This window comes from Micropterus salmoides, unplaced genomic scaffold (genome assembly GCF_014851395.1).
Source record: "Micropterus salmoides isolate LMB-PRFRI ecotype aquatic unplaced genomic scaffold, ASM1485139v1 Ms_hic_scaffold_3, whole genome shotgun sequence".
NCBI classification, from domain to species: domain Eukaryota; kingdom Metazoa; phylum Chordata; class Actinopteri; order Centrarchiformes; family Centrarchidae; genus Micropterus; species Micropterus salmoides.
The window spans coordinates 11,079,104-11,105,094 of record NW_024042261.1 but is presented as its reverse complement, the minus strand read 5'-3'; the positions used below and the strand labels follow the sequence as shown (position 1 = coordinate 11,105,094).

At 42.2% G+C, this 25,991-nt stretch overlaps 1 protein-coding gene across 1 annotated transcript; it reads left to right on the top strand.

Annotated features, from left to right (window-relative positions):
* The first annotated feature begins 396 nt into the window (after positions 1 to 396).
* On the top strand, positions 397 to 25,991 carry LOC119882433 (gap junction delta-2 protein). The gene is made up of 2 exons (XM_038692468.1): positions 397 to 1,431; positions 24,535 to 25,991. Exons 1-2 carry the CDS (start codon positions 1,361 to 1,363, stop codon positions 25,382 to 25,384), a joined length of 921 nt encoding a protein of 306 aa, XP_038548396.1. The 5' UTR covers positions 397 to 1,360; the 3' UTR covers positions 25,385 to 25,991.

Sequence of the window (25,991 nt, the reverse complement as noted above, 5' to 3'; positions counted from 1 at the left end):
TCCGTGATACCCTAGGTCATGTTTTTCTTTGTGTGTGTGTGTGAGAAAGAGAGTGAAGTGAGAGACTGTCACTAATTCCATTTCTATCTCGCACACACACACACACACACACATTCTCTGCACATCTCTGTCTGGATGTGTGTGGGTGTTTCAAACATCCTCATTACTTTAGATATTGGTGCACACAGACAGAAGATGATAAAAACATAGATAGCTGTGAGAGAGGAATGGAAAAATGTTTGTGTGGTGTTGGTGGTGGAGCAGTAAGAGATGAAGATGAGGAGGAGGGGGGGGGGGATCAACACAGCGATGGAGAGTGAGTGAGAGGGGGGAGGAGCAGCGAGATGATTCCTCTCTAATCCCCTAGACACACGCTCGGTCTGGCTGCCTACTGGCTCAGAGAGAGAGTCGGAGGCAGGTGGAGGGTGCAAGGCAGAGAGAGAAACCAAGTGGGAAGGAAAAAACAAGATGAAGGGAAGAGAAGAAGGGAGAGCTGCCTCTCGTAAATAAACGCTGAGAGGGGGGGAGGCAGTGAGGGCAAAGAGAAACCAGCGACTCTCGCACGGTTTCAAGCAGAGGAAAGGAGACGGAGCAGGAGCAGGGCGATGCTTCAGTCCAGCGCTGCTTGAACCAAAGCAGAGGAGAGGGAGAAGAGCAACAGAGAAAAAGAGCTGGCAGAGAGGAGAGCACAAGAGGAGACACAGGGAGGGAAAGAGGAGGAAATGAAGAGGATGGAGTGGCAGAGAACGAGCAGAGACACAGTTCCCTGGTTACTCAGGCTCACATGAGTTACTACAAGATGCTGTCAAAGAACCAGTGTGTGAGGGCGGAGTGATGGAAGTCCGTTTGCACAAACTACGGCTGCTGCTTGAAGCTCAGTAGGGGTGTGTGTGTGTGTGTGTGTGTGTCAGTGTGAGAACATATGACAGACCAGCTGTTCTGGAGGTAAACAGGGCCAGGTGCACCCAGAGGAGGAAAACAAGGAGGGTAGTGGGAAGACACGGGAAGAGACAGCGTGGGTTTGTGTGCAGCCAGCACATAGAAGAAGCTTCAGTCCAACTTTCTCAGGTGCCGTTAAAGGGCGTGTGTGCGTGCGTGTGTGTTTTTGTACAACACCGAAAAAAGAAGAAAGGGAGATGACAGCAGCAACAATGAGGTGCCACTGAGCATCTCAGTGGTTGCTTTTGACTACTCTTTTACACCAGAAAAGCCACCTGAAGCCACTCCCTACCTCATCTCAACCCAACAAGTGGACTTGAAGACTCAGAAAAAGGGACTTTAACACCAGCTCTGGTGCCCTGCTGTCTTGGAAGCCCCCACCCGATTTCCTGTGACCAGTGGATGCCTCCTGACTCCCAACATGGGAGAATGGACCATCCTAGAGCGCCTCCTAGAGGCCGCCGTGCAGCAGCACTCTACTATGATCGGAAGGTGAGTCTTCTGAATGACGCTTTGACGTGGGGAAGTTTAGGAGTTCTTGCTCGCTTCTATCACATGCGCATGTGTCTTGATCAGCGCGTGTTTCTACTGTATGTCGCTGCATACACACAGTATTCAAGTATACCAGTGCACGTGTAAGAAGAGTCCTTCCCTGCTTCCAGTCAGTGATTCCTGGTCCAACATGGCTGATGGCCGGGAGAGGGGGGCTTTAGCTTCTTTAATCCCTCTGAGTGACATGATTGGAGGGTTAGGCAACAAGGAGGGATGCTTTTAGCCCACACGAAGGCTTTGGACATCAGAGGATCCAGAGCAGTGTGTAGACATCTCACCTTAGGCGTCCACAATGCCTTCATTCAGTTTTCTGCTGTACCTCTCTGTGCTGTCTTCATTCTCCCTCCAAGTCTCCCTCCTAGTCAAGTCTGCTTCAGAAGCCATCGCGTTACACGAGTGTGCCTCATTTGAGCTTTCCCACACCCCCCCCCCCCCTTTCCCTCTTTATTTTTCTCTTTCTTTCTCTGTCAAGTATGAAGTCATTTCACTACCTTAAAAAACTAGTCGGAAGGTCACGGCAGTTATGATTTATGTATCATTCTGCATGCCGAGACGTCTTGTATTTTAGCTTGAATAACTCATTCTCGTCAGGCCGCAGAATGAGCAATTATTGATGAGCGTTTTAGCCACAGAGGCACATCAGCTCTGTGGATGGTATTAAACATGACGTTACATCTAGTAGGCCTAAAGCACGTATTCCTGAGTTTGGGGTTTTCTTGGGACATCTTTGAAAACCACAGGTTCAGCATGGGTTCATTAGAGACTGTATGAATTAGCAGTTTAAACCAATCCCCTGAAGCAACTGACTCAGTCTGGCTAGTGGTACTCTTGAATTATTGAGTGAATAAATGTCAGCCAGTTTATGAAGTAAATGATGTGGAGAAATATTATTTTTTGGCAGAAGATGAGTCGTCCTCCGCCGACAAAGCTCTGAGTGTGAATTTCGTCATGTCGAGTTATGAAACTAAAGTGATTTCGAGTCTCGTTCTGAGAGGATTGTGTTGGTTGAATGGTTAGTTAGAGTTGTTTCCTTTGGTGTTGGTCAGCATTTGCTTCCACTCATTCATGAGACACTGGAAGTGGCAGTGTCGCTCATCAACTGGACTAGTCATCCTGGCTGCGGGGTCTCAGTGAGAGCGAGGAAGAGAAGACACAGAACGAGAGGGTTGTTAAAGAAAAGCACTAAAGAAAAATGAAATCCACTGAGGCAATCGAGGGGGGAAAAAGCAATAGTTTGGTTGCAAAGTAGAGAGAAGACAAGCAGGACTGACAGTCAAGAGTGCAAAATGTGCGAGACAGGAAGCAGATGACGGAGAAGGAGTAAAAAAGGCAGCGAGGAGCAGTTATTCACAGACAAGCGAGCAGACACATGGCCTCGGTCTGCAGGGCGTTGGTAGGAAGCCAAGAGGACTGTCTCGTCACGAGATGGTGCTGCATGTCACGACCTAAGCAGGGCAACCAGGACACCCGGCGGCAAAAAGCCTCAGATCATCTTTGCGCAGATTATATATGTTGTCCAGACATTTGAAATGTTCAGATGACGGGAGGAGCCGGCCAGAAGTTTTTCCAAATATCCGAATTTACACGCAGGTTTCCCAGCAGCCCTGAACAGTTTCACTTGCTTTTCTTTAGCCTTAATCCATTTGGATTCCATTTCCAGAAGCACTTAATATACAGTAATACCTCAGATTTTATAATGTACACCACTGAATTGTAGGTTTTCAAATGTTTCCAAAGATCTGGATGCTATAGATTTGTATACAGTATTTTTCTGAGAAAACTGAGGTTGCCCATTTGTTTAAGAATATTCATGTGTGCAGGAATTATATTAACAGTATCTCTTCAGCAAATAGGAAGCTATTCAACGGTTTGCTCAAGGAAACTTAAGCAGCATGGATTCTTGCTGTCGAGTGACTTGAACTCAGGCTGACATGCTGAAGGATGTAGCAACTGCATTAGCAGCTGAATGACAATGGAAAATTGGCAGATTTTCAAATACTTGACTCAGTTAATTCAGAGATGAGAACGATTCCAGGTTTCGCTTGGCCCCCCACTTCAGTCCAAACAGAAATATCAACAACTATATTACTTGGATTGCCACGACATTTGGTACAGACAGTCATGCTCCCCCCGCGACACTGTACACAGGATAAGCGGTTGACGATGGATGGATGAATGGATGAGTCATGCTCCCCTGAGGATTAAACATCAACATGTTAGAATTGCCATTGGGAGCATGCTAGCATGGTGACATTAGCATTCAGCTCAAACCACCGCTGTGCATACAGAGCTGCTAGCACGGCTGTAGACTCTTAGTGCTGTTGTCTTATTGAAGTCAAAGCACAACAATCATAAAAGATTCATTAAATGATTAATCATTAATCATTAAAAACGTGTTAACACAGTTAGTTCTTTTGGCCAGTCAACCATTTTCTAGCTTTAGGTTCTGTGTGACAGCCTGGACGTTCCCACAGTAAAGTGCCTTTCCTGCATCTGGCTTTTCTACAGCTCAAAACCACCTAATCTGGGACATCGCTGCTGACATGAATTTTTATAAACGCACACTAATACTCCCTCAATCCTAAAACCTATTGGTTCCCCCGCTGCAATTTCACACGTCTCATTGGTCAGCGCAGGTGTCGTCCTCCTGGCAAAAGCGTTGGACAGGTTGCCATTCCTGAGGCGATGCCAGCGTGTCTTCTCATGAGCCCACCATGACAACAGCCTGCAGGCCTAAGTTGATTTGTCATACATGAGTCACACACACATTAGGGGGAATATAACACTTGTTGTTTTGTGTAAGATTACAAACGACTCTAGAGATTCCCTTCTACGGTTAGGGTTGTGTGTGTGTGTGTGTGTGTGTGTGTGTGTGTGTGTGTGTGTGTGTGTGTGTGTGTATGCATAAACACTCAGACTGTGTGTAAAACGTGAGCTCCGGTGTACATTGCAGGCATGTCACATGTGCTTGGATGGGTTTCGGTCCTGTCTATGAGTGTGTGTTTGTGTATTCACCTGCTACCTGTGATTAATTCCTGCCATTACGGGCAGAGGGGCAGGCATAAATCGACTTCCCCAGGACCTTCTCATGGACTGTGGGAGCCCAGCACCTGTTGGTACACACAGCCTCTGAGGAGAAATTGTAGTGAAGCACTGTCTACCTAACTACTGTCAACACATCGCTCATGCTGTGCCTGTGGTCCCGCTCCCACAGGCTACAGTCCCATTTGTGAGCTGCCATTGGTCAGAGTGGGACTGGTGAACATGTAATTCCATCCTCACACCATCCTGATATTGATCTCCAATAATGGAACAGAAAGTGGAGCCCTGATAGAAGACAGAACACTTACTGAAAAAGTCTTTAGACCTGTCCATTTGCAATACAAACTGGCTCCTGGGTTGCAGCGACTGGAATGTTAAGTGAGTGATTAAAGCTGTAAGTAGCTCATTGACTTTTGTGCCATGATAGTAATTAGCAGACCATATATTTGTTCTTGCAATACCTTTCTCAACAAGAGAACCATGGTTAAATACCTGTAGGTCAGATAAAAATTACTATACTACTATGTACAAAGCTGAATGAGAACTATACACCAGATGACTCTCACTCCCCATTGCTTGATGGTTTGCCTGTGTAGCGGCTAGCTATGAATCTCGAGCTGATGTTAGCAAACCTACTAGAAAACACACTTGCACATCGGTAACGTTACTGTAGGTGCTCTTGCATCAGTTGCTGTGTAGCTTTGTTGGCTAGCTAGCCACCCAAGTTTCAAGCAACATCATGCTGCTGCTGCTGAATCACACCAAATCTTACATAATGTTGCTTAAAAGCCTTTTTTCTTCTAAAAGTGAAACTTGGAATACATTAAATCACTCACGCACTCTTCTGTCAGGCTCCTCTTGGAGCAGTCTGAAATGTCTTTTGAACTCGTCTTCATGATATTCTAGGACACCTGTGATTTTTGGTTGCTTTACAGCTAATTTTGTCCCCCGTCTGTTACTTCAGTAAAGACGTCAGGAGAGGATTTCAACTCATTTTCACTTGTCATGAATTTATTTCCTCCGTGGAAGAAAAATAGACTTGAAGAAACTCTTTAGCTTAACAACATTAAAGCTACAAACAACACACAATGAAACACTGTAGGAGAGTTTATTCTGGGACGGTCTCCATTCAAAAACAATACTGAATATGATGATATGTCCCTTTCTTTACCCACATATTTTGGTTGAACAGTGTTTTGCCTGACCATGACTACAGGCAAAAGTATACCTGTTTAGAGTGGCCACACTTTCTTGGGGCAAAGAGCCAATTTCTCTCCAATAATTTTAAATCTTTTGTATGATTTTTTTGTATCTCCCCTCTGAATTGTACAAAAGATGGATAACAGAGCACATGCAGGAACATTCTCTCCTCAGAAGCATTTGTGGTGTTGCACTCAGTTGTAGACACAGAATGTGACTGAAGTCAAGATCTACCTATTGCCACAGCTCTTCACACTTGGCCAGTCGCAGCAAACAGTGATGATGATGATACTCAATTATCAGACCAAGTCTGAACTGTCATGTCTGAGCTGTCCAAGTCTGCTGATGGAAAGGAGGTTTTAAACTCTGTTATGTGATCTGACAAGCACTTTGTTTGGAGCATACTGAGGCCCTAAAACTGCTTTGAAGCACTAGACACTCATTTTAAAATACAGTCCTCGCAGCTAGTTCATTTGGAGCACTACGTAGAAATCCTAGAGAAGAAGAGATGGTTGAAAGTTTGCTTGTATCTCAGCATGCCTCTGCACATGTGCACTTTACAGGAGGTGATCAAGAGTGTGTGTGTGTGTGTGTCTGTAGAAACTCCTCATTCTTGACACAGCGCAGCTCGCTCAGCATGACTCCTCAGCATGGCTCAAAGTCAAATGTGTGCTGTCACTCAGGAACCGTCAGCTCATCCGTCTAGGAAAGCGTGTGTGTGTGTGTGTGTATGCCATGATGTATGTACTGTATTTATGTGTTAGTGAGCAGCGTTTACATGCAACTCAGCATGCATGTGTTTGTTGACAGGTTACAGCTCTGTCGTCACATGACCTTTAGATCATCATGCTTTTACTTAGCACATCCCCATGGAGCGTGCACAACCCCCATGGAGGTGATAGATGATTTTGTTTGTACAGAATGAGTCTTATCTAGCAAATGTGGGCTATATTGCAGAAAAGAAGAAAGTGAGAAAGAGGTTGCGATATTGCCTCACTCGCAGCAGATTCCCCTGAGAGGTTGTTAAAAAGAGGCACTTACACAAGAACGAGCAAGACCTCTGACATCTATTCACTCCGTCCCTCCCTGTCACTGCTTTTCACACTTCCTTCACATGGTTCCACATGTAATAACCCCCGGGATGCTGTCGGCTGTAATGTCAGAGCCTTCTCCTCACTACCATTAGAAACTGGTTATTGAAATGATCTCACATGTTCCATAGAAAGATTATGAAGCCCTGGTGAGAAATAAATGAATGTGCTGCATCTCAGACTTTTGCAACAAATGTACAACTTCCACCTGCTGATAAAACCTCAATTTACGAACAGGATTTGGCAAAATAATCAAAATGCCAAAGATTAAGTTTATTATTGAAGGTGCTGTGTGTTAGCATTCATGTCAGTGCTTACAGTGGATTGATCTGCTCTAGCTGTACTACTAGAGATACAAACATCCTGGAAATGAGCCCCGAGAGCAGGAGAGTGCTACAACCATTCTCCATAGGGACTGCTGGAGATGTGGAGTTGTAGCTTTGAGGGGGAAGAGAAAGCAACTGCACATAATTATGCAGCTTGTGTTCTCATTTCTTTCTGCTTATACCTCATATCCACTTCCCCCTCACCCGTGCTCTGGCGCTCAGCTGCTAATTCTCTCTCTCTTGATCCTAACAGTCCACATATGCTAAGGTCAGAGTTGACATGGTGTCTGCATGCTGATAGATTAATCAATTAAGCTCCTATTGCAAGTGTGTGTGTATGTGTGTGTATGTGTGTGTGGTGATCAGACGTTATGTTGGAAGACAAACCTCCATTTTCAGGCAGTGTGTTGATGGCAATCTTACATTAATTTTAACTACATAGTGCACAGTGAGGTGCATCATGGTGCCCACTGAGAGAAAGACTGGCAGATGGAAGAAACTCATCTGGGACTTAAACAAAATACAGTAACATGGTCATGGTGGACATACAGAAGAGAGAGAGAGGGGGAGAGAGAGAGAGAGAGAGTGGGGGGATGAATGGTTGGTTAATTAGAGCAGGAGAAGGGGTCAGAGTTGAGACGGATTTCACCTTGCAGGGCCTCGGGGAGAAACTGTCTCTGGCAGGGTGACTCAGTAAGGTTTATAGGTTTAGCGTTGGCACCTCGCTGCAGGACAGAGCAGGTCAGCGTTAGAATGAAACTGGAGGGTTAGTTTAACCTGGACATCACCTCACACACACAGGAGAGCAACCCTGCACAAATAGCCACCTGAACCAGCCATTTAGTCGTATGTTCATTTATGAAATATGGTTTTCATTTTAAAACATCAACTGGAACATTAACCGTGAGATCTTGGAATGACTGCGATGTGAAATTATGGTTGAAATAACTAGCCATCATTTTTCTCAAGAGGTGTTTGTCCATAGATTTTTAAACTGATAACTGTTGTCAACTTTCCAGGTAGCCTGTAGTTTCAGTTATTTTGGGTACTTTGGATCACTTTCATCACTATGATCATTCTGTTGGCTTTACTTTTCAGTGAAGGGTTTGAAAACTCTTCCCTGCTGGCGCTTTCAAGGACCCCTGGTCAGATCTGACACCCGAGGATTAAAAAATAACCTGCCAAGATCTACAGTATGTTAACACAAAATCAATACTTGAACACGGCAACATGAAAAGCAAATACCTGGTCTCATCTGCATTACCACATGATAGTAACAGTGATGTGGTGAATTATTGATCTCAGCAAGATGATTTTCATACCTTGTTGACAGAGCTGTGTGTAAGAGAGGCAAACTAGTCAGAGTAAATCTGGTTGTTGGGTGTACCAGTGCATAAATATGGCTATGTCATTGAAGTATTCGTTATAAAAATATTAGATGCCAGCATTATTAGAATGTTGCTAGTCCTTATAAATCCTATTAAAGCAGGTGATTTAATATCAAGTGTAACCATGAAAGTTTAATGGGGTAGTGTAGTCACTGTCCTGCCACAGAAGACATTATACTAACTGTTTTCTCAGGCTGAGCAGGATGAGTAAACTGAACGCCATGTGTAAAATAGGTAAAGCACCCCTTTAAGGAATTAAGTTAACCCAAAAAGTAATTTGTACCTTAACTAAGTTAACTAACAGCAGTGTTTATGTACATCTTTGAATCATCTTAACATTATGCAGATACTTCATGTTAAGAAAACACCCAGTGAGACTGTGGTTTAATGTAACTACCAATTTGCTTGCTATTCCCTCACTGTGAAGGGGGTGGGGGGGCTAGCTCCACAAGGTTGGAACGAGTTCCCCATCAGCCCTTCCATCTTCCATCGCAGACTGAAAACTCATCTGTTCAGACTGCACCTTGGCCCATAAAAAATAAAAACTCTTTATCTCTTGTTTCTAAATGCAGTGCTTCAAGCTGTTTTTTTAATGCAGTTGATGTACCGGCACGATTCTTGCAATTATTGGACCGTATCCACATGGTTGGAATGCACTTGCAGATAAAAGTGTCACCTTAATAAATGCAACGTGATGTAATGTTAAAGAAATGTCATTAAGACTCGTGCTGAACTGGCTGTGCTCACTGGTATAAAATATATCTTGAGCAGTCAAATAAATAACACTACATAAAATATGAGGGATAAAATTATAACAAAGCCAACTTTGATCTTTGTTTGGTACTAAGTAAGGCTGCTGCTTTTGAAGTTTTCTCAGTTGGATCTATTTGTGTAAGCTCGTGGGTATGAGGTCATTGTCTTATTTTTAAAATTTGCTTTTATTACAGATGACTAACAACATTTCTATGTAGGATCATAAAGCTGACATTCACGTTGTGTTTGATTGATCATTATGTTTGTGTGCAGATAAAACCTGCTCTACACATCTCCAAGCATCTCTCGCTCTCTCTCTTTCTCTCTGCCTCCTTGCTTGATCTCACTCTATCTTGCTTTTTCAAGATCACTCTTCTACCATTGATTTACTCTCCTCATCCCCACCCACCCCAACTCCCATCACTGGCTCATTCTTCACACTTTACTGGGGTCTCTAATGAACAAGCTTAGAATATAAGAGTCACTTAGACTGCAGTACATGCATTTATTTGAGCATGTACTGCAGTCTATGTTCCATGAATAAAACAACACGTAACACCTTGCAAAACACCACACACACTCATCCAAATATGGTCATCCAAATATCCAAACGTGCGTAAGCAAAGTTACACTGTAGTTAATATATTTATTCATTACTCAGAGGCGGAAACATACACATAGACGTGCTGTCACAGTCGTCGTCTTTGCATATGAGCAACCAGATAGTGTGACAATGCATTCACACCTCACCATCCACACATACACACACACATACACATACACACACAATCATATTTGCAGATTCTTCAATTAAGCTGTGAAGTCAAGCTGCAGGGAGTGTGTTTGACTCAGTATGCCCAATATGCTACATTCACACCACTCTCTGAGCCACTTATAAAAAAGCTTCTCAGTAGACGGTGCTGTAATGTGAAACAGATAGATTTAGCCTTCACAACCTGTAGAATGACAGCAGCAGGATTCAAACTGTTGGCTGCTGTTAACTGGACCAAACTACCTCCCAAACAGACATCAGTGTCATATTATTATGCTGCATTCTTCTCACATCAGATAGATGGTGAATAGCACAGATAGAGCTTCACATAAAAATACTATTCAAGAAATAGTTCCACATTTTGCAGAGAGTTATATCTGTCCGTTAAATAGGACGATGGAACAAGGAGAGCATTAGCTTAGCTTAGCACTACAGACTGTAAACAGGGTGGTGTGTGGTTTTGTCAAGTTAACTTGGCTAAAAAATAGTCAGGTACATAACATCCCATGAAGCCTCAACATGTCGTTCTTACGCCACGGTTTCAGTCTATGTGCTAAGCTAACTGTCTCCTGGCTTAAAGCTTGAAAACCCGTGGTAAGGTTCCAAGATTGATGAAAAAACAAAACTGTCGTCAGACGATAGCCGGTGGTTTCTGAGATTGCATTTCAACCAATGTGTCCCGCCTCTTTTGCCCTGCACACAAACTGTTTACCTGCATGCAATGAAAGCCCACTCAAACAAGATTGGTCAATTACCACTCAGAGATCAGAGAGTAGATCTGGTATGACCAGTAGTTTATGATTAGCTAATGTTACACTGTGTTTAAGCATTTACTATTATTTTAAAATTCACCTTCAATCAAATTTAGGCATGCTTTAAGGTGCTCAGATAACTGGGAAACTCTACAGCTCAGGAAGATCGTGTGACTTGGTTTAAAGCTCCAGAACAGATACTTCTGGTGGACCTTGTAGTGAGACTGTTTTGCCAACTGCTATTTCCACATTGAAGAATTAATTTCAATTTTATCCCAAATGAACTCAAATGGATTATATAGCTATAGCAAGTCAGGATCACGAGTGGTGGCTGATTCATTGGTTGGGACTGTTCTTGCAACCTCAGTGTGTGAAATCCCATTTCATCATACTACATGTATCTAATCAGATCAATAAAAACACATTAAACATGTAAGACCACCACTGAAGATCAATTCAGCCATGGGCTTATGCAACAAAAACAAGCAGCAGTGAATGAAAATGAGCCGTGATGTTTGTTGTCACTTTTGAAAGTTGTAAATAGAAAAGTGTGTAATTTTAATCCTACTAAATCATAAATAAATCATAGCGATATCCACTCTCAGTGGTGGATGAATTACTGCGATATCACAATGTATAAATACTACAATAAGTCCTGCATTTAAAATCTCACTTAGGTAAAAGTACTTAATTATAAGCATCAAAATAATATTTTACCAAAAGTAAAATACTCATTATGCAGAATAGTCCATTTCAGATGTTAAGCATCACTACTGTTGCAGCTGGTAAAGGTGGGGCTTATTTCAAATACTTTGTATAGTGCAGTGTACCGTTATCCATAGTAATACATCTTAATGTATTAGTTGATTTTTATTTTGTATTAATAATATGACTCTGCAAAGTTGTGAAATAAATGTGGATTAAAAAGTACAATATTGGCTAATGTAGTGGGGTAGAAGTTTTAAGTAGCATAACATTCAAATACTCAAGTAAAGTACCTCAGAATTGCATTTAAGTCCACTACTTGAGTAAATGTGCTTAGTTAAATTCCACACAATATAACCACATGTCATTCGTATTTCGTAGTGTTTTCCATTGGAACCACTGTGGTAGGTGAGAAACACTGTATAACTAAAAGAATTTTTTCTTGACTGAGTGTGTTTGGGATGTTTCTTGCACGTTGCTGCCTGCTTGTGTGTCATGGAGGCTCCCTGCATGTGCCAGAGCGGATGATTTGAGTTGGGGCTTGGCACGGTAGAGGAGCGGTGGGTGGGGAGTTGGCACTGACGCAACGGCCCTAACTCGGGATTGTCCAAAACCCACCGTTTTAATCCGGATTACGCCCATCATTTCCCTCTCGCACTCTCCCTCGCTTTCTGTATTTCCCTCCGCTGACCCCCCTCCCTCCCTCGTTTCCCGCCCACGCTTTCGCTCTCTTCCTCTCTCCTGCTGCTCTTTCTCCTGCTCATGCCTCACCACTCCATCACAACCACACAACCTACCCAGAAACCAATGCTCCGCACAGGTTGGTCTGTTGCCATGGTGACCACTCATGTCACTTCTTTTCATTCCTGCCATTGATCTGTTCTGAATGATCGCTCAGAGTAGATTTTAGAAAGTCTATTTTTAATATCTCTGCTGCTATATTAGTCTTACTTGAGCACCCAGTCTGTTGCCAAGGTAACTGCCACAGTTATTGTCATTGAAGACTCTTGCATACAGTGTACTTATGTACCTGCGCTGGTACATAAGTGCTGGAAATGGTATATCCTTAACCTCTCTCCTGATCAATCAAAAAATATCCTTTTATAGTCATTAGTCAGAGTGATGGGGAAAAATCTAATAGGTTTACATCATATCTCTCTCTCTCTCTATAGAGAGGGGGAGATGGATAGATACGTGAACAGTATTAGAATATGCTATTATTAGATTTCCATTTCAGCAGCTTACAAACCCAGGATTACACACAGAGACTATACCATAATAAATAGAGGGCTGTCACCAACCACCTTGCCATTTCAACAGAAATAAACTGTCCAGTATAACACAGTGTATGAAGAAGATGAATAGAGGGCTTTAAGCCTCTATGTTTGTGTACTTATTGTCATGGGCAGCTGAGTGCAGAAGTGGAGAACTGAGGTGTGGACCCAAATGCAGTCTGTAGGCAAGGTGTTTGCAGTAAAAATAAAGATTTATTAAAACAAAAACTCAGCAGGCTTACACTCGGAGCACAGCGGCGAATGTACAAACAAAAGGTAACTCCAAACAAAACATAATCCAAAGGGAAGAGTTCAAGAACAGGTACAATCCAGAAAATAATCCAAAAAACGCAGGGACAGGACAGAACACTCAGCACAGACAAGGACTTCACAAACACTGAACACAACTGAGGACAATATAGCCTATACACAGGCAAACGAGCAGGGAGGGAAGCACAGCTGAAAGACATCAGGTAATCAACAACAGGAACAAAGCTAGACATGAACACCAGGCACAGAAGATTACAGAATAAAACAGGAAGTAAGACCGGACCAAACAGGAGACAGGACTACACTAAAACATGGAGACATAAGACTAAGGACTAAGACACAGACCAAAATAATAAAACATAGAAGTACACGGACCAGGAAAAACTAACATGAACTAAAGACATAACTAAAAACTAAGGCACTGGACTAAAGAACTAAAATGCAGGACTAAGAAGAGACATAAATAACTAGGGACAAGGAACAACAGAAACAGAGGCAAATAGAAAGACACATGAAACAATGGCAAAAACCAGAAACACACAGGGAAAAAATACAACTCAAACATAACCCCAAACTAAACTCACAACACTTATATTCACAGTATTGTAAGGAAACATATCTTTGTAAGGTAAATAATAAAATAGTAATGCTAAAAGATCGTTTGCCTTGCCCACAATGTAAAAATACTCCATTACAAGTAAAAGTGCTGCATTTAAAATCTGTTCTTAAGTCACAGTATAAATGTAGTATGAGCTTTCAGCATACTTAAAGTATCAAAGGTAAAAGTCCTTGTTTCTTCAGAAAATTGGCCCCTGTGACTGATATTACATATTACTGATATTATATATTACATTATTAGATTATTAATACTGTTGCACCAATGCACAAGTAACATTTCACTGTTGTAGATGGTCAATGTGGAGCTAAGTTTAACTGCTTTACTGTATGTACCATTGAAGTTGAGTCCAGTGTTTCCCAGGCCCCTTCCAAAGGGACAAGACATAAATCTATGAAGTTGTGAGTCAATGAAATGGCGTAACTGCTAAGAGCTGATTAGGGGCAGAGCACAAACTTCTGCTCCCTGTACATAGGCCACCTTCCCAGTCCTATGCCCCTGCAAATGATAGACATCTGAAGCATGACAAGGGGGCCCAACTAGACATTTATCTAAGCTTATCACATGTTTTTAATAAACATTTTCATCTGAAAAGTAACCCGTGAGCAGGACTGTCAAATAAATATATGAGTTAAAAGTACAGAATTAATCATTATTAATTATAAAATGGAAACGGGAGGTGATGGCGCAGTGGATAAGACGCGTTTCTTTTGATGTGAGAGACCCAGGTCCACTAACCAGTGCAACCTCTGTCTCATTCATTCATTCACTATTCATCCTGATGAGCCACCCTGCATGCTGTCACCGATTCACCTGAACTGAACCAAACTAAACCTGAGCATCTCTGAAACCACGTGTTTGCCGATCAGAAGCTCCCAGGCTAGGCAATGGTAAAACCATTATTTCAGGCTGGTATGATAGAAATTCATCTTCATCTTCTCCTGAGAGGACGGAACCAACACCCGTTAATGTCAGACACAATCGGCTTTGTGACGCCCCGCAACAGCTGGAAGAGCGCGTGGGTCTCTGATTAAAATACGTGTGTGCACGTGTGCATTGAGAGGTGTCCTTAGAGAATAAGAGCACACACTGTATACAGTCTTAGCATTTGAGTGCGGTAATGTGTGTCAGTGCGTGCATATGTGTGTATGTCAGGAGGTGGGTTGCCAGCGGGGGAGAGTGCAGCCCCCTCACTCCTTCTGTCACTGGCCTGAAGCACCGGAATGTCCCTTCTGGGTGTGTGTGTGTGTGTGTGCGCGCCTTTCTCTCCGAGGGCTTCCGTGTGAGGTTGGATACAGCTTGGTGCCAGCTGACCCGCTATGAACTAAGAGCTATTGATAAACCTTGGCAAAGGAGAGAGAGAGAGAGAGAGAGAGAGAGAGAGAGAGAGAGAGAGAGAGACTGGCAAATTACTGAGTACAATAAAATGTCCCAAACTAAGAAAAATGTTGATAACATACAGACTGAGTGAACACAGCCTGGCCATAGAAAAGGGTCGCCACAGACAGAGCTGGCTACCACAAGAGGAGAGATTCTGCTCCCAGTGTGACAGGGGACAGGTAGAGACAGACCTGCACTTTCTAGCCTCATGCCCCAAATATAAAACACTAAGACAAAAACACTTTCACATAATTTCCCAAATATACCCCGAATTCGAATTCATATCAGACACACAGAAACTCCCATATTTACTGGGAGAAATGCCCAAATGTGAAATAATGGCTGCAAAATATGTCTCCTCATGCCATGAAGTGAGGACAACCAGTGGAACAAATAATTGTACAGATTTTCAAATTATTATTATTTTGATTGTTTGATATTTTAGTAATTGTTTTGTTTTTACATTTGACACTGATTTTATTTATTTATTTATTTATTAAATTTTATTATTTTTTCTTAATCAATGAATCATTTAAAAAAAATTGTGTCTATTAATATATACTCACACACACACATGTTACGGTTTCATTTATTTATTTTATTTTGATTTTTTAATATATTTTTATTTTTTTAACACACACACGCTTACTGTTTTATTTATTTATTTTATTTTAATTTTCAATATTTCTTCATTTTTTTAACACAAACACACATACGCTTTGATTACTTTACGCTTTAATTACTTGTTTAATGAAATGTATGGGGTTGATTGTTCTTATGATGCTTTGGCAATGTTGTTGTTACACATTCATGCCAATAAAGCTCATTTGAATTGAATTGAGAGAGTATGACAAGTTCCGTTCATATTTGATGCGACAGGATTAGATTTATCAGAGCTGCTGGTAGGTTGTATTTGACACATTTTTGGGTATAAAATAAGAGCCCTAAACAACAAAAAGGTCAATTTGTCAAATCTGGCCCCTGTACTGGCTGAATGAAATTTTTTTGTCTGTGCCTTCCAATGCATGAAGGCACTGATACTAATGTATGATGACTGTGAGAGAAACAAGTTAAGGTTTAGTTAGGTTTAGCTTACTAAATCTACACCACAACTAAAGTTGCCTACTGTTAGGAGAAGATTGTGAAAGAAAGATTAGTCATGTGAAAAACCACATCTGAACCTCCACAACAAAACCACCACATATGAACCTCCTCTCTAAAGCTGGAATTATGCTTCTCTGAAGATACATGTATACATCTCTGCGAACCTACAAAGAGACGGGTGTTGTGGGTAACGGTTGCTGATGCAGCCTCCACTCAAATCTCAACTATGCATCAAGCAGATTGATTTAACTCCTGTCTGGGGGATGGTTCAAAACAGGGACAGAAAAACAAATGTAAACGTACATAGAAAACAAAGAAAGAAAAGAAACACACACACACATTGTATCAGAGCGATTGCCGTGCACGAAAATGTAAACATGGGTCGAATATACATCATGATTTTATTCTTCTTTTATTCATTATTTTCTTCACATGCTATCTAGCTAGACGTTTACTGTTATCAGGATATGATACTAGTATAATCAAAGTCAGGAGCTAAAAGATTATAGGCTACTTCAAGTAATATTACTCACCTGGAAGATCAACTGTCTTTGTCAATTTCGTCTTTTCTCTGGCGATAGGTCAAATAATTGAAGTCAGTTTGAGAGAGAGAAATTTTTGACAGTCACTGTGGCTATCCTGCTTAATTGCACAACATTAGCATTTGCTGCACATTTTACAGTACATAGCATGTCTTGCTCACATTGCCATCACGCTCCCATTGTGCTGTGCTTGCAGGGTTAGATGTCCTGACCTTTGAGAAGAGGTCAAGAAATTCATGAAATTGCATTTTGTGTTTAACCACAGTGAGATGCTAGCCTGGTCAGGGACTTCTGACTTGAAGTAAATGGGAATACAGTCTGATTATCAGGCTGAGTGAGCAATATATAGATCAGAGGTTGTGAAACACACAAGACATGAGGCTGAATGGTGAATATGTCAGAGACAAGAACTGATGGGTAAAATAAAGAGAGATGCAGGTTATTGTAGAAACAAAGTTGCAGCAGGTATGGAGGCGAAGAAAGCGGGGAAGGGAGCGGTGCAGAGAAAAGGCAGAGCTCAACAGTGAGGAAACAGGTATTGATGGAGGCTAAAGGTGAGGCTCTGAAAAGGATTAGCAGATCAGCCATAACATTGGATTTGTTTACATCACAGTCGAGAGCAGCTAACAGACTCTGAAGGCCGGGACGGAGGGAAGAGCAGCTCTTTTTACTAGTTATCCATCACGGTTCCATCCCAAAAACTAAAATTCAACATTTCACAAACACACATTTTAGCTATTTTGTTAGAACCACAAATTAAACTTTGAGACTCCATATTTGAAAATGGTTTCTGTGTCCCATTAATAAAACAACCTATTTTCAACATCTTTTCTTCTTGACGGCTTGTGAACAACAGCAGAGTTTCTTTTGTCTAAAAGGAGGCCAATATGTTCTGGTTTTCCTCACTGAATTAGCTTCAAAGCAACTTCTACACAGTAGCATGATTTGGTTTGCCTTGCTGGCATAATTTGTTGCGTAAGTGAATTCTTCTTCAGGCTTTTGCGTAAAGTAAACTAGCGTCAAGCTCTCCGAGGCACCGAAGCCACGCTCTAACTGGTGCAACAAATCTGCTCCCCTCCTCAGCAGAAACATGCTGTTCTTTAGTTGACTTAGCTTCTACTCGGCACACTTTCGCTCCCTCTTCATCTCCCTTCGTTTTCTGCCCCTCGCCTGTTGCCGTGGTAACTAGCAGAGGGAAGCTGAGTGGAGGGGAGACTGAAGGGAGAGAGGGATGGGCCGCTCTTCCTCCTCCCTTTTCTTTTTTATCTCCGCCACCACATCTTCCTTTCTCCCCAAAACCTTAGGCTCCTTATCGAGCCCTTGCTAATTATTTCCAGCCCTTTGCCTTCTCTTCTTCATTATCCTCCCGCATTTTAGCTTTCTTCTCCTGGTTTATTTTCTTCTTCTGTTATCTCCTTCATTCACAATTCCTGAATGTTGTGCTTTTCTAATCTATCTCCATCTTAACAATACTGTCTCACATCAACATGCGTGTACATATTTTCATATGCTTTGCCTCACTAACCCCAAAAACTCCAGCTCTACCCACCGAGCTACGCACAACTCCCTTCCTCACCTCTTATTACATTCTCATCCTCTCCCATTGCCATGTAAACGGTGTTGAAGGTTTCATTAAAACAGAAAGGAGAGAGCTTCAATAATATCAAAGGAGATGCACTGGGAATGGCGTTTCAATTTCTCTGAAAGTTGAATAATGCAGATCACCGGGAGAGCAACAGCATTGTGTGTGTTTGTGTGTGTGTACTTCTGTGTGTCCAAACACATGTACATGTGTGTGCATGCATATGGAGAGGGCAGATGGGACTAGATTTCTCCTATCAGATGTAGAAACTATGATTATTTTTCACATTACTGTACACATTTTTCAATTCAATTAAGTGCATGTCCATAATGAGAGCTTTCAATATTAAAATATATCAGTTTAAGATATCCACCATCAGTGCGGGGACACATGATTGCTGGTGGAGAAGAGGCGCTTTTGGAGTTGGAGTTGGCATAATATTTTTGCATAATCACCACCGCCTGTGTGGTAACACAGGCAACATATTAGTCAAAGGGAACAACAAACACTGGAACAGAGGCTGTGAGTGTTGAGATATGTGCTAATACGTCTGCCATGTGTATGTTTGGGGCATATGTCTACAACATAGGGCTGAACTGATGATTATTTTCGTTATTATTATCAAAAATCTGAGAGCTCATGTAGACATCTTCAAATTGCTTGTTTTGTCTAACCAACAGTCCAAAACCCCAAAGTATTCAGCCAATGAATGAAAGAACAAGAAACAGTAACAGAAATGTAGTGTTAATGACCACAATTTGGTGAGTGTGCAGCATTTCCACAAGAGTATGAGTGTGCAGAGACAATGAGAGAGTGCATTAGATGGAGTTTGGTACCGTGTTTCACGTTTCAGCTGGAAAATGCCTCTACGAACACTTCCTCTGCGAACAGTCTGGAGATTATTCCTGACAGAGAGAGGCGGGTCACATAGAGAGAGAGAGAGAGGGCACAGCAGGAGGCCTGTGAGTGCAAATGAAAGAAAGACAGAAAGAAAGAAAGATGCTTTTGAGAAGAGAGAAAAAAACAGGTGGGGGTTGCTGTGTGGTGTACGATAATCTAAAGCTATTTGATGGCATTAACAAAAAAAAAACCTAATGCAAGAATCCTCCCTTGGCCCAGTCACAGATTACAGCAGTAGGTTTGCGTGTGGAAGCTATTATATAATTTATTCTCTATGATGAGATTTTCCTCCATTGCTGGTTTTCCTTACTACCCCGCTCTATCTCTGTACCGTGTCCCAGCACTGGCAGGTTTCTCTTTTAATTTAAGGAGAAGATGTCTGAGCCACACTTGGTTTTTTGGTGACTTTATAATCTTTTTATCCCTGTCTGGAACTAATTCATCTTAAACAGGAATTTGACATCTTCTTGACATCTTCTTTCAGCACTCAGTTTGTGTTGAACAGTCTCCACTCACTGTCTGGGTGGTGTTGTGTTGCATGGACATGTGTGCGAGAGTGCATGTGTGTGGCCATACAGAATACGTTTGTGTGTTGTGCACTAACTCACTCTGGCATTGTGAATTCTCTGCTCACTAAGCTCCTTAATGGAGTCAGTACAAGGGCAAAAGCATTTTCATTTTTTTTTACATTATTTTTTCCTCTCTCCCCCCTTCTCTCCCCCTCCACATGCCAGCTGATCACAGGTGGGTGGATTGGCAATAAGTCTTTTTATTTTTCATTTTGGAGGTCATCCCTGATGACCTGCCGTTTTGATGACAGATACATGTGAACCACACACCGTCAGACTCTGGAAAGGATTAACTCTGCCCTTCGACTCCACATCTGCGCCACACAAGACTGGTAAAGCCACTGTGCGATTGGTAGATTACCCTTCACACAGCCAAATGCCATCTAATGATTATCTGGCAACGTCTAAGGTGCAGTGGCATGGGCCTCCCGCTGGATCCAGTGTCCAGTCACAATGGCTTCCAGATAAGCAGCTCTTCTAATTGAGGTTGATAAATCTATACTGATTGTGCACAAATAGTCCTCATCCTATGAAATGCAGCAGATTGGCCTGAGGTAAATTCAAGCGACAGCTGCTGCCTCTCGATGATTTTATCTAATATATCCGGACTTATCTTGAGAGAGAGTTGCAGGTGAAATGGAGGATTGAGGTTAAGGTAGGATTTTAAATGGAAAGCTGTCGATTGCTGTCAGAGAAAGTGTATGAGAAATATCTCTGTGTTGATCAGTCTTGCAAGAAGTGTGAGTGTTAGTTTTTAGATTGCTAAATCATATTTTGCCATCAGTGTTTTCCATTATACTCTTTATGCAGCCCTAAATCTACTGACATAATTAAATACACCATTAAACTAAATAAGCCAATGCTGCAACGTCTTCCCTTATGTGGCAATGTTGCCAACAACTACATTCCCTTTCAGACTTGTAATTTGTAATGATGTTGGTTTATCTTTTACAGTACAACGTTCTGTTTTTACACATACTGTATTTGTTACAGAGGTTCACTGTTCTAACATGACTGGACCATTATGGCTGCAATGCTCTTGTAATATCTGGCATCTGTCACATGACATTAGGAAATGTAAGAAGTTATGTGTAATGAAGAAGGTGTTTTGAATACTGCAACATAGCATGGTTCTCACTTTAGCATCAATCTACCCCTTCGAAATTATTTCTTTGCTCAAGGGGCAGCATTTAAAGTGTCGCCTCCTAGTCTCTTGTGTTTTGTTTGCACTTCATACACAATGTCCTATTAAACACAAAAGTGCGTTTATTCACATTTAGAGCATTACATCCCATCAGCACTGCCTCCAAAGCCATTGAGCTGTGTAGAAAATGTTCCTGAAATGTGACAAGGTCCTGAATAGGCACATACCTGAGTGACTTGACAAAATGACACATGTAATATTGGTTAGTAATGATTTCCCATTAAAGTCTGAAAGCCATTTACAGTATGTTTGTTGTGAGGCTTTATCTCTTTAAATTGAAATTCTCTGTGTTATGCACATTGACATTTTCTCAGGAATTAATTGCACTTCTTGCAACATGCTGTACTTCCCATCAGCACTGCCTCCAAAGCCATTTTTATATGTCACCATCTATTGACTTGTATGCACAACCCCCCCCATAAATCCATGATAAATGTAACGAGGTCAGGTTTTGATGGGCTACTGTAATGTGTGTACTCTGGGTTCATATGAAGTAATAAATAAAAATTATCATACCCTTATTTATGGGATCCTCCTTAATATAAATGTGGGTGATTAGTGAGAGTTGATTTTACAGTATGCAGAACTCAGTTTGAACTCCCTCATATCTGTGGGACTGAAATACAAGGCAGCAATCAATCAACAGATTAACAGCAATGTCCAGACCTGTCTGCAGTCTGTATCCTTGTTCCAGACTTTGTTTAGTCACAGATTATAGTGGGAGACAGCCAACAGGCTCGCATAGACTGCAAAAAGCCTGCTATCTAAAGTGCTTGCTCGCTCTGAGATCTAAAAAATAAATGAGGGATGAATAAAGTAAGAAAAGAACAAAGAGAGAGATGTTGGCAAAAATAGCAAACAGAACAGGGAGGAGGAATAGAAACCTGTAGTTCGTCTACCGTGTGTGTGTGTGTGTGTGTGTGTGTGTAACATCATGAAGCAAAGAGACACACACAAAGTGTGCAGATGAGGCCAAGTCAGCACTTCTAAGCATATGCTTACACACAATAACACGCACACATGCAGAGTGAATTGAAGTGAAACCAATTTCAGCAACAATTATCTCTCAGCCTCACCCGTCTCACCACACCCCACACAGAAATAGCACCTAATCTGCAAACAAGGTTCACCTCAGTCTCATCTGTTGCTAGGGCAGTGAAAGCGGAGAGAGAGAACCTGTATTGTTTAAAACAAAGTCAACAACTGAAAGATTTCTCTGAATGATCGTGTGTGTGTTTGGATGTGTGCAGAAACTAATCACAGGTTCAATTTAAGCGAGTCTAATCTGAGATTGCCATGGTAACTGGGCCAAATGATGCAGAAGACACCAAAATTAGACAAGATGTGTCATCTCACATCTTTTTACCTGTAAACAACACCCTTAGAAAACAAACTGCGTCTTGAATCACATGATACATCACAGATTACAGGCTGTGAGTTATGAGCACTGACGACCTTGAGGCTCCACTCATAACTGCCCTTCTTCTGAAGTGTTTACTCTGGCTGTTAAATTAGATTTAGAGCATTCTTCTTCTCTGTTTCTCATCAGGAGGAAGAGCTACTTAACAGAGACACAATATCCTTCTCCATCATTAGTACAGCTTTTTTCTCCTGTCCCTGCCTCTGTGCCTGTTCTCTCACTTCTCTTTTCTGATTAAGGAGTTCAAAGTCCTTCCTGAAGCTCCCTGCTTTGAATTTATTAACTTTATAATCCCTCCTCTCACCCTTGATTCTGCCTTTTTAAATTTATTTATGCATCCTTCATCAGATTTCTCCAGGATCTAATTCCACTTGCCCTTTTATGTACATTTTAAAGGCAAGTGTTCCTTCCTTCCTTCCTTTTATTTATTTTTTTACTCTTGCCTACAGTCCACTCTCCATTAATTACTTAGACGCAAAAACATGGAGAATATGGTCCAGTTAACACTTTTTTACTATTTTCAAAGTTGCTTTTACAAAATACTAGATTGAAAATCTTGCCTCTGTACATTTACATTCATCCTTTACCAGCTCTCTTACCTATTTTTATTTATCTTTTCTGCTTTCTCACACTTTTCCCTCCATACACTCTCTACAGTTGGGCTAGGCTACCGTTATCATAATTACTCAGATGTTTGAAAGGTTTGATGCATAAAAATTGCTGAAAGTAAATTATTTGTCACGTTGCAAATACACTTATTATTTAGGCCCGCTCATACATGGTAAGTGTTCTAGTGAAATCCATATGCGGGTTTGCAAAATAGGCGAATGCTCACAAGGCTAACATGCTACAACAAGCTCAGTCACACAAGCTCAGTCACAATAGCTCTCTATTTACTCTGTACGGTACTTTTACTCCCTGTTGCCAGTTTGCTCTCAGTAGGCGACTGTAGCCAGCATAATTTCAAAGAGTTATTGAAGGGGGGGAAATGGCCAGAAACCGGCTAGCTTGCTGTCAGTTTACGAGCGTTAACTGTAAATTAGCAAGATTGTTAGCTTGGTTGCTAATGGGACACACCATCAACTTCTGTCTCAAAATTGTCTGCAAACTATTGTTCTGTCCATTGTTGTAATGAGCTACAATAGCTTCCTCCATTTAGAACGCTCTTTGCTCCCCCAGAGGTCTGCATTATCAAGACAGCTTGCTATTGGTCAAAATCATCAAAGTTAAATTTGATACAAAAAATTTACAGTGGGTACGGAAAGTATTCAGACCCCTTTAAGTTTTTCACTCTTTGTTTCATTGTAGCCATTTTCCAAAAATCAAAAAAGTTCATTTTATTTCTCAGTAATGTACACTCAGCACCCCATCTTGACAGAAAAAAACAGAAATGTAGAAATTTTTGCAAATTTATTAAAAAAGAAAAACTGAAATATCACATGGTCATAAGTATTCAGACCCTTTGCTCAGTATTTAGTAGAAGCACCCTTTTGATCTAATACAGCCATGAGTCGTTTTGGGAAAGATGCAACAAGTTTTTCACATCTGGATTTGGGTATCCTCTGCCATTCCTCCTTGCAGATCCTCTCCAGTTCTGTCAGGTTGGATGGTAAACGTTGGTGGACAGCCATTTTCAGGTCTCTCCAGAGATGCTCAATTGGGTTTAAGTCAGGGCTCTGGCTGGGCCATTCAAGAACAGCCACGGAGTTGTTGTGAAGCCACTCCTTCGTTATTTTAGCGGTGTGCTTAGGGTCATTGTCTTGTTGGAAGGTAAACCTTCGGCCCAGTCTGAGGTCCAGAGCACTCTGGAAAAGGTTTTTGTCCAGGATATCCCTGTACTTGGCCGCATTCATCTTTCCCTCGATTGCAACCAGTCGTCCTGTCCCTGCAGTTGAAAAACACCCCCACAGCATGATGCTGCCACCACCATGCTTCACTGTTGAAACTGTATTGGACAGGTGATGAGCAGTGCCTGGTTTTCTCCACACATACCGCTTAGAGCTCTGTTATTCATCTTTCCTGCTTTCTAACACTGTTCTCTCACACTCAGCACATCTGTAGAACCTCTGCTGGGAAGGATAGCTCCTCCTTCCTGAAAGTAAATCACTGCATTTCTGACTATTGACCCCTTTTTCTATCTCTTTCTCTTCTAGGATCCTGCTAACAGTAGTGGTGATCTTCCGTATCTTGATCGTGGCAATTGTGGGGGAGACAGTGTACGAGGATGAGCAGACTATGTTCATCTGTAACACTCTGCAGCCAGGCTGCAACCAGGCCTGCTACGACAAGGCATTCCCCATTTCTCACATCCGCTACTGGGTCTTCCAGATCATACTGGTGTGCACGCCTAGCCTCTGCTTCATCACCTACTCCGTCCACCAGTCGGCCAAGCAGAAAGACCGGCGCTACTCCTTTCTCTATCCCATAATGGAGAGGGACTACGGTGGACGGGATGGGGCGCGAAAGCTTCGCAACATTAATGGCATTCTAGTTCAACATGGCGGTGATGGTGGAGGAGGGAAGGAAGAAGCCGACTGTCTGGAGGTGAAGGAGATTCCCAACGCCCCTCGGGGCCTCACCCACGGGAAGAGCTCTAAGGTTCGCCGGCAAGAAGGGATCTCCCGCTTTTACATCATTCAGGTGGTGTTCAGAAATGCACTGGAGATTGGCTTCTTGGCGGGCCAATACTTCCTTTACGGCTTTAGTGTGCCTGGGATTTTCGAATGTGACCGGTACCCGTGTCTGAAGGAGGTGGAGTGCTACGTGTCCCGCCCCACGGAAAAAACAGTTTTCCTGGTGTTCATGTTTGCAGTGAGTGGCATCTGCGTAGTACTCAACCTCGCCGAGCTCAACCATCTGGGCTGGCGCAAGATAAAGGCCGCCATCAGGGGTGTCCAGGCCCGCAGGAAGTCTATCTGTGAGATCAGGAAGAAGGACATGGCGCACCTGTCTCAGCCGCCCAACCTCGGACGCACACAGTCCAGCGAATCTGCCTATGTCTGATGATGAAGAGAGGAAAAAGAGGAGGAGCAGGATGAGAGAGACAAAATTAATTAATTATGATTTTAATTTAATGAAGATGGTGTGCAGGTCGAACAAGATGACCCCTCCTCTGTGACGATGGAATGTAAAAAGACCAAACCTCCAGCTCGATGACTTTGAGAGTCAAGATAGTGTAGAGAGAGAAGACAATTAAAAATGATAGAGAGAGGGCAACAGAGGACAGAAAGTTCTGCACTGCAAATGAACACATTTTGGTCTCACGGGGGGATATTCCAACTGCCATTTTATACTTTTGTCTTTTTTTTTTTTTTTAACTAATTACCTTCTCCTCAGCCCCTCCTTTCTTTTAAAGTGAGAAATCAAATCCTCATGGGGCTGGAGAGGGAAGGATAAGAGATGAGAAGACGAGGGGAAGCGGGTATTGTCCTTTCTTTTAAAGTGAGAAATCAAATCCTCATGGGGCTGGAGAGGGAAGGATAAGAGATGAGAAGACGAGGGGAAGCGGGTATTGTTTTCTTTGGGGTATATTGGAGGATGACGGTGGTGTTTGATGCATCCCATGGTGCTTTTCTTCTGGACTGTGTCAGCTTCAATGAAAAAGGGAGGG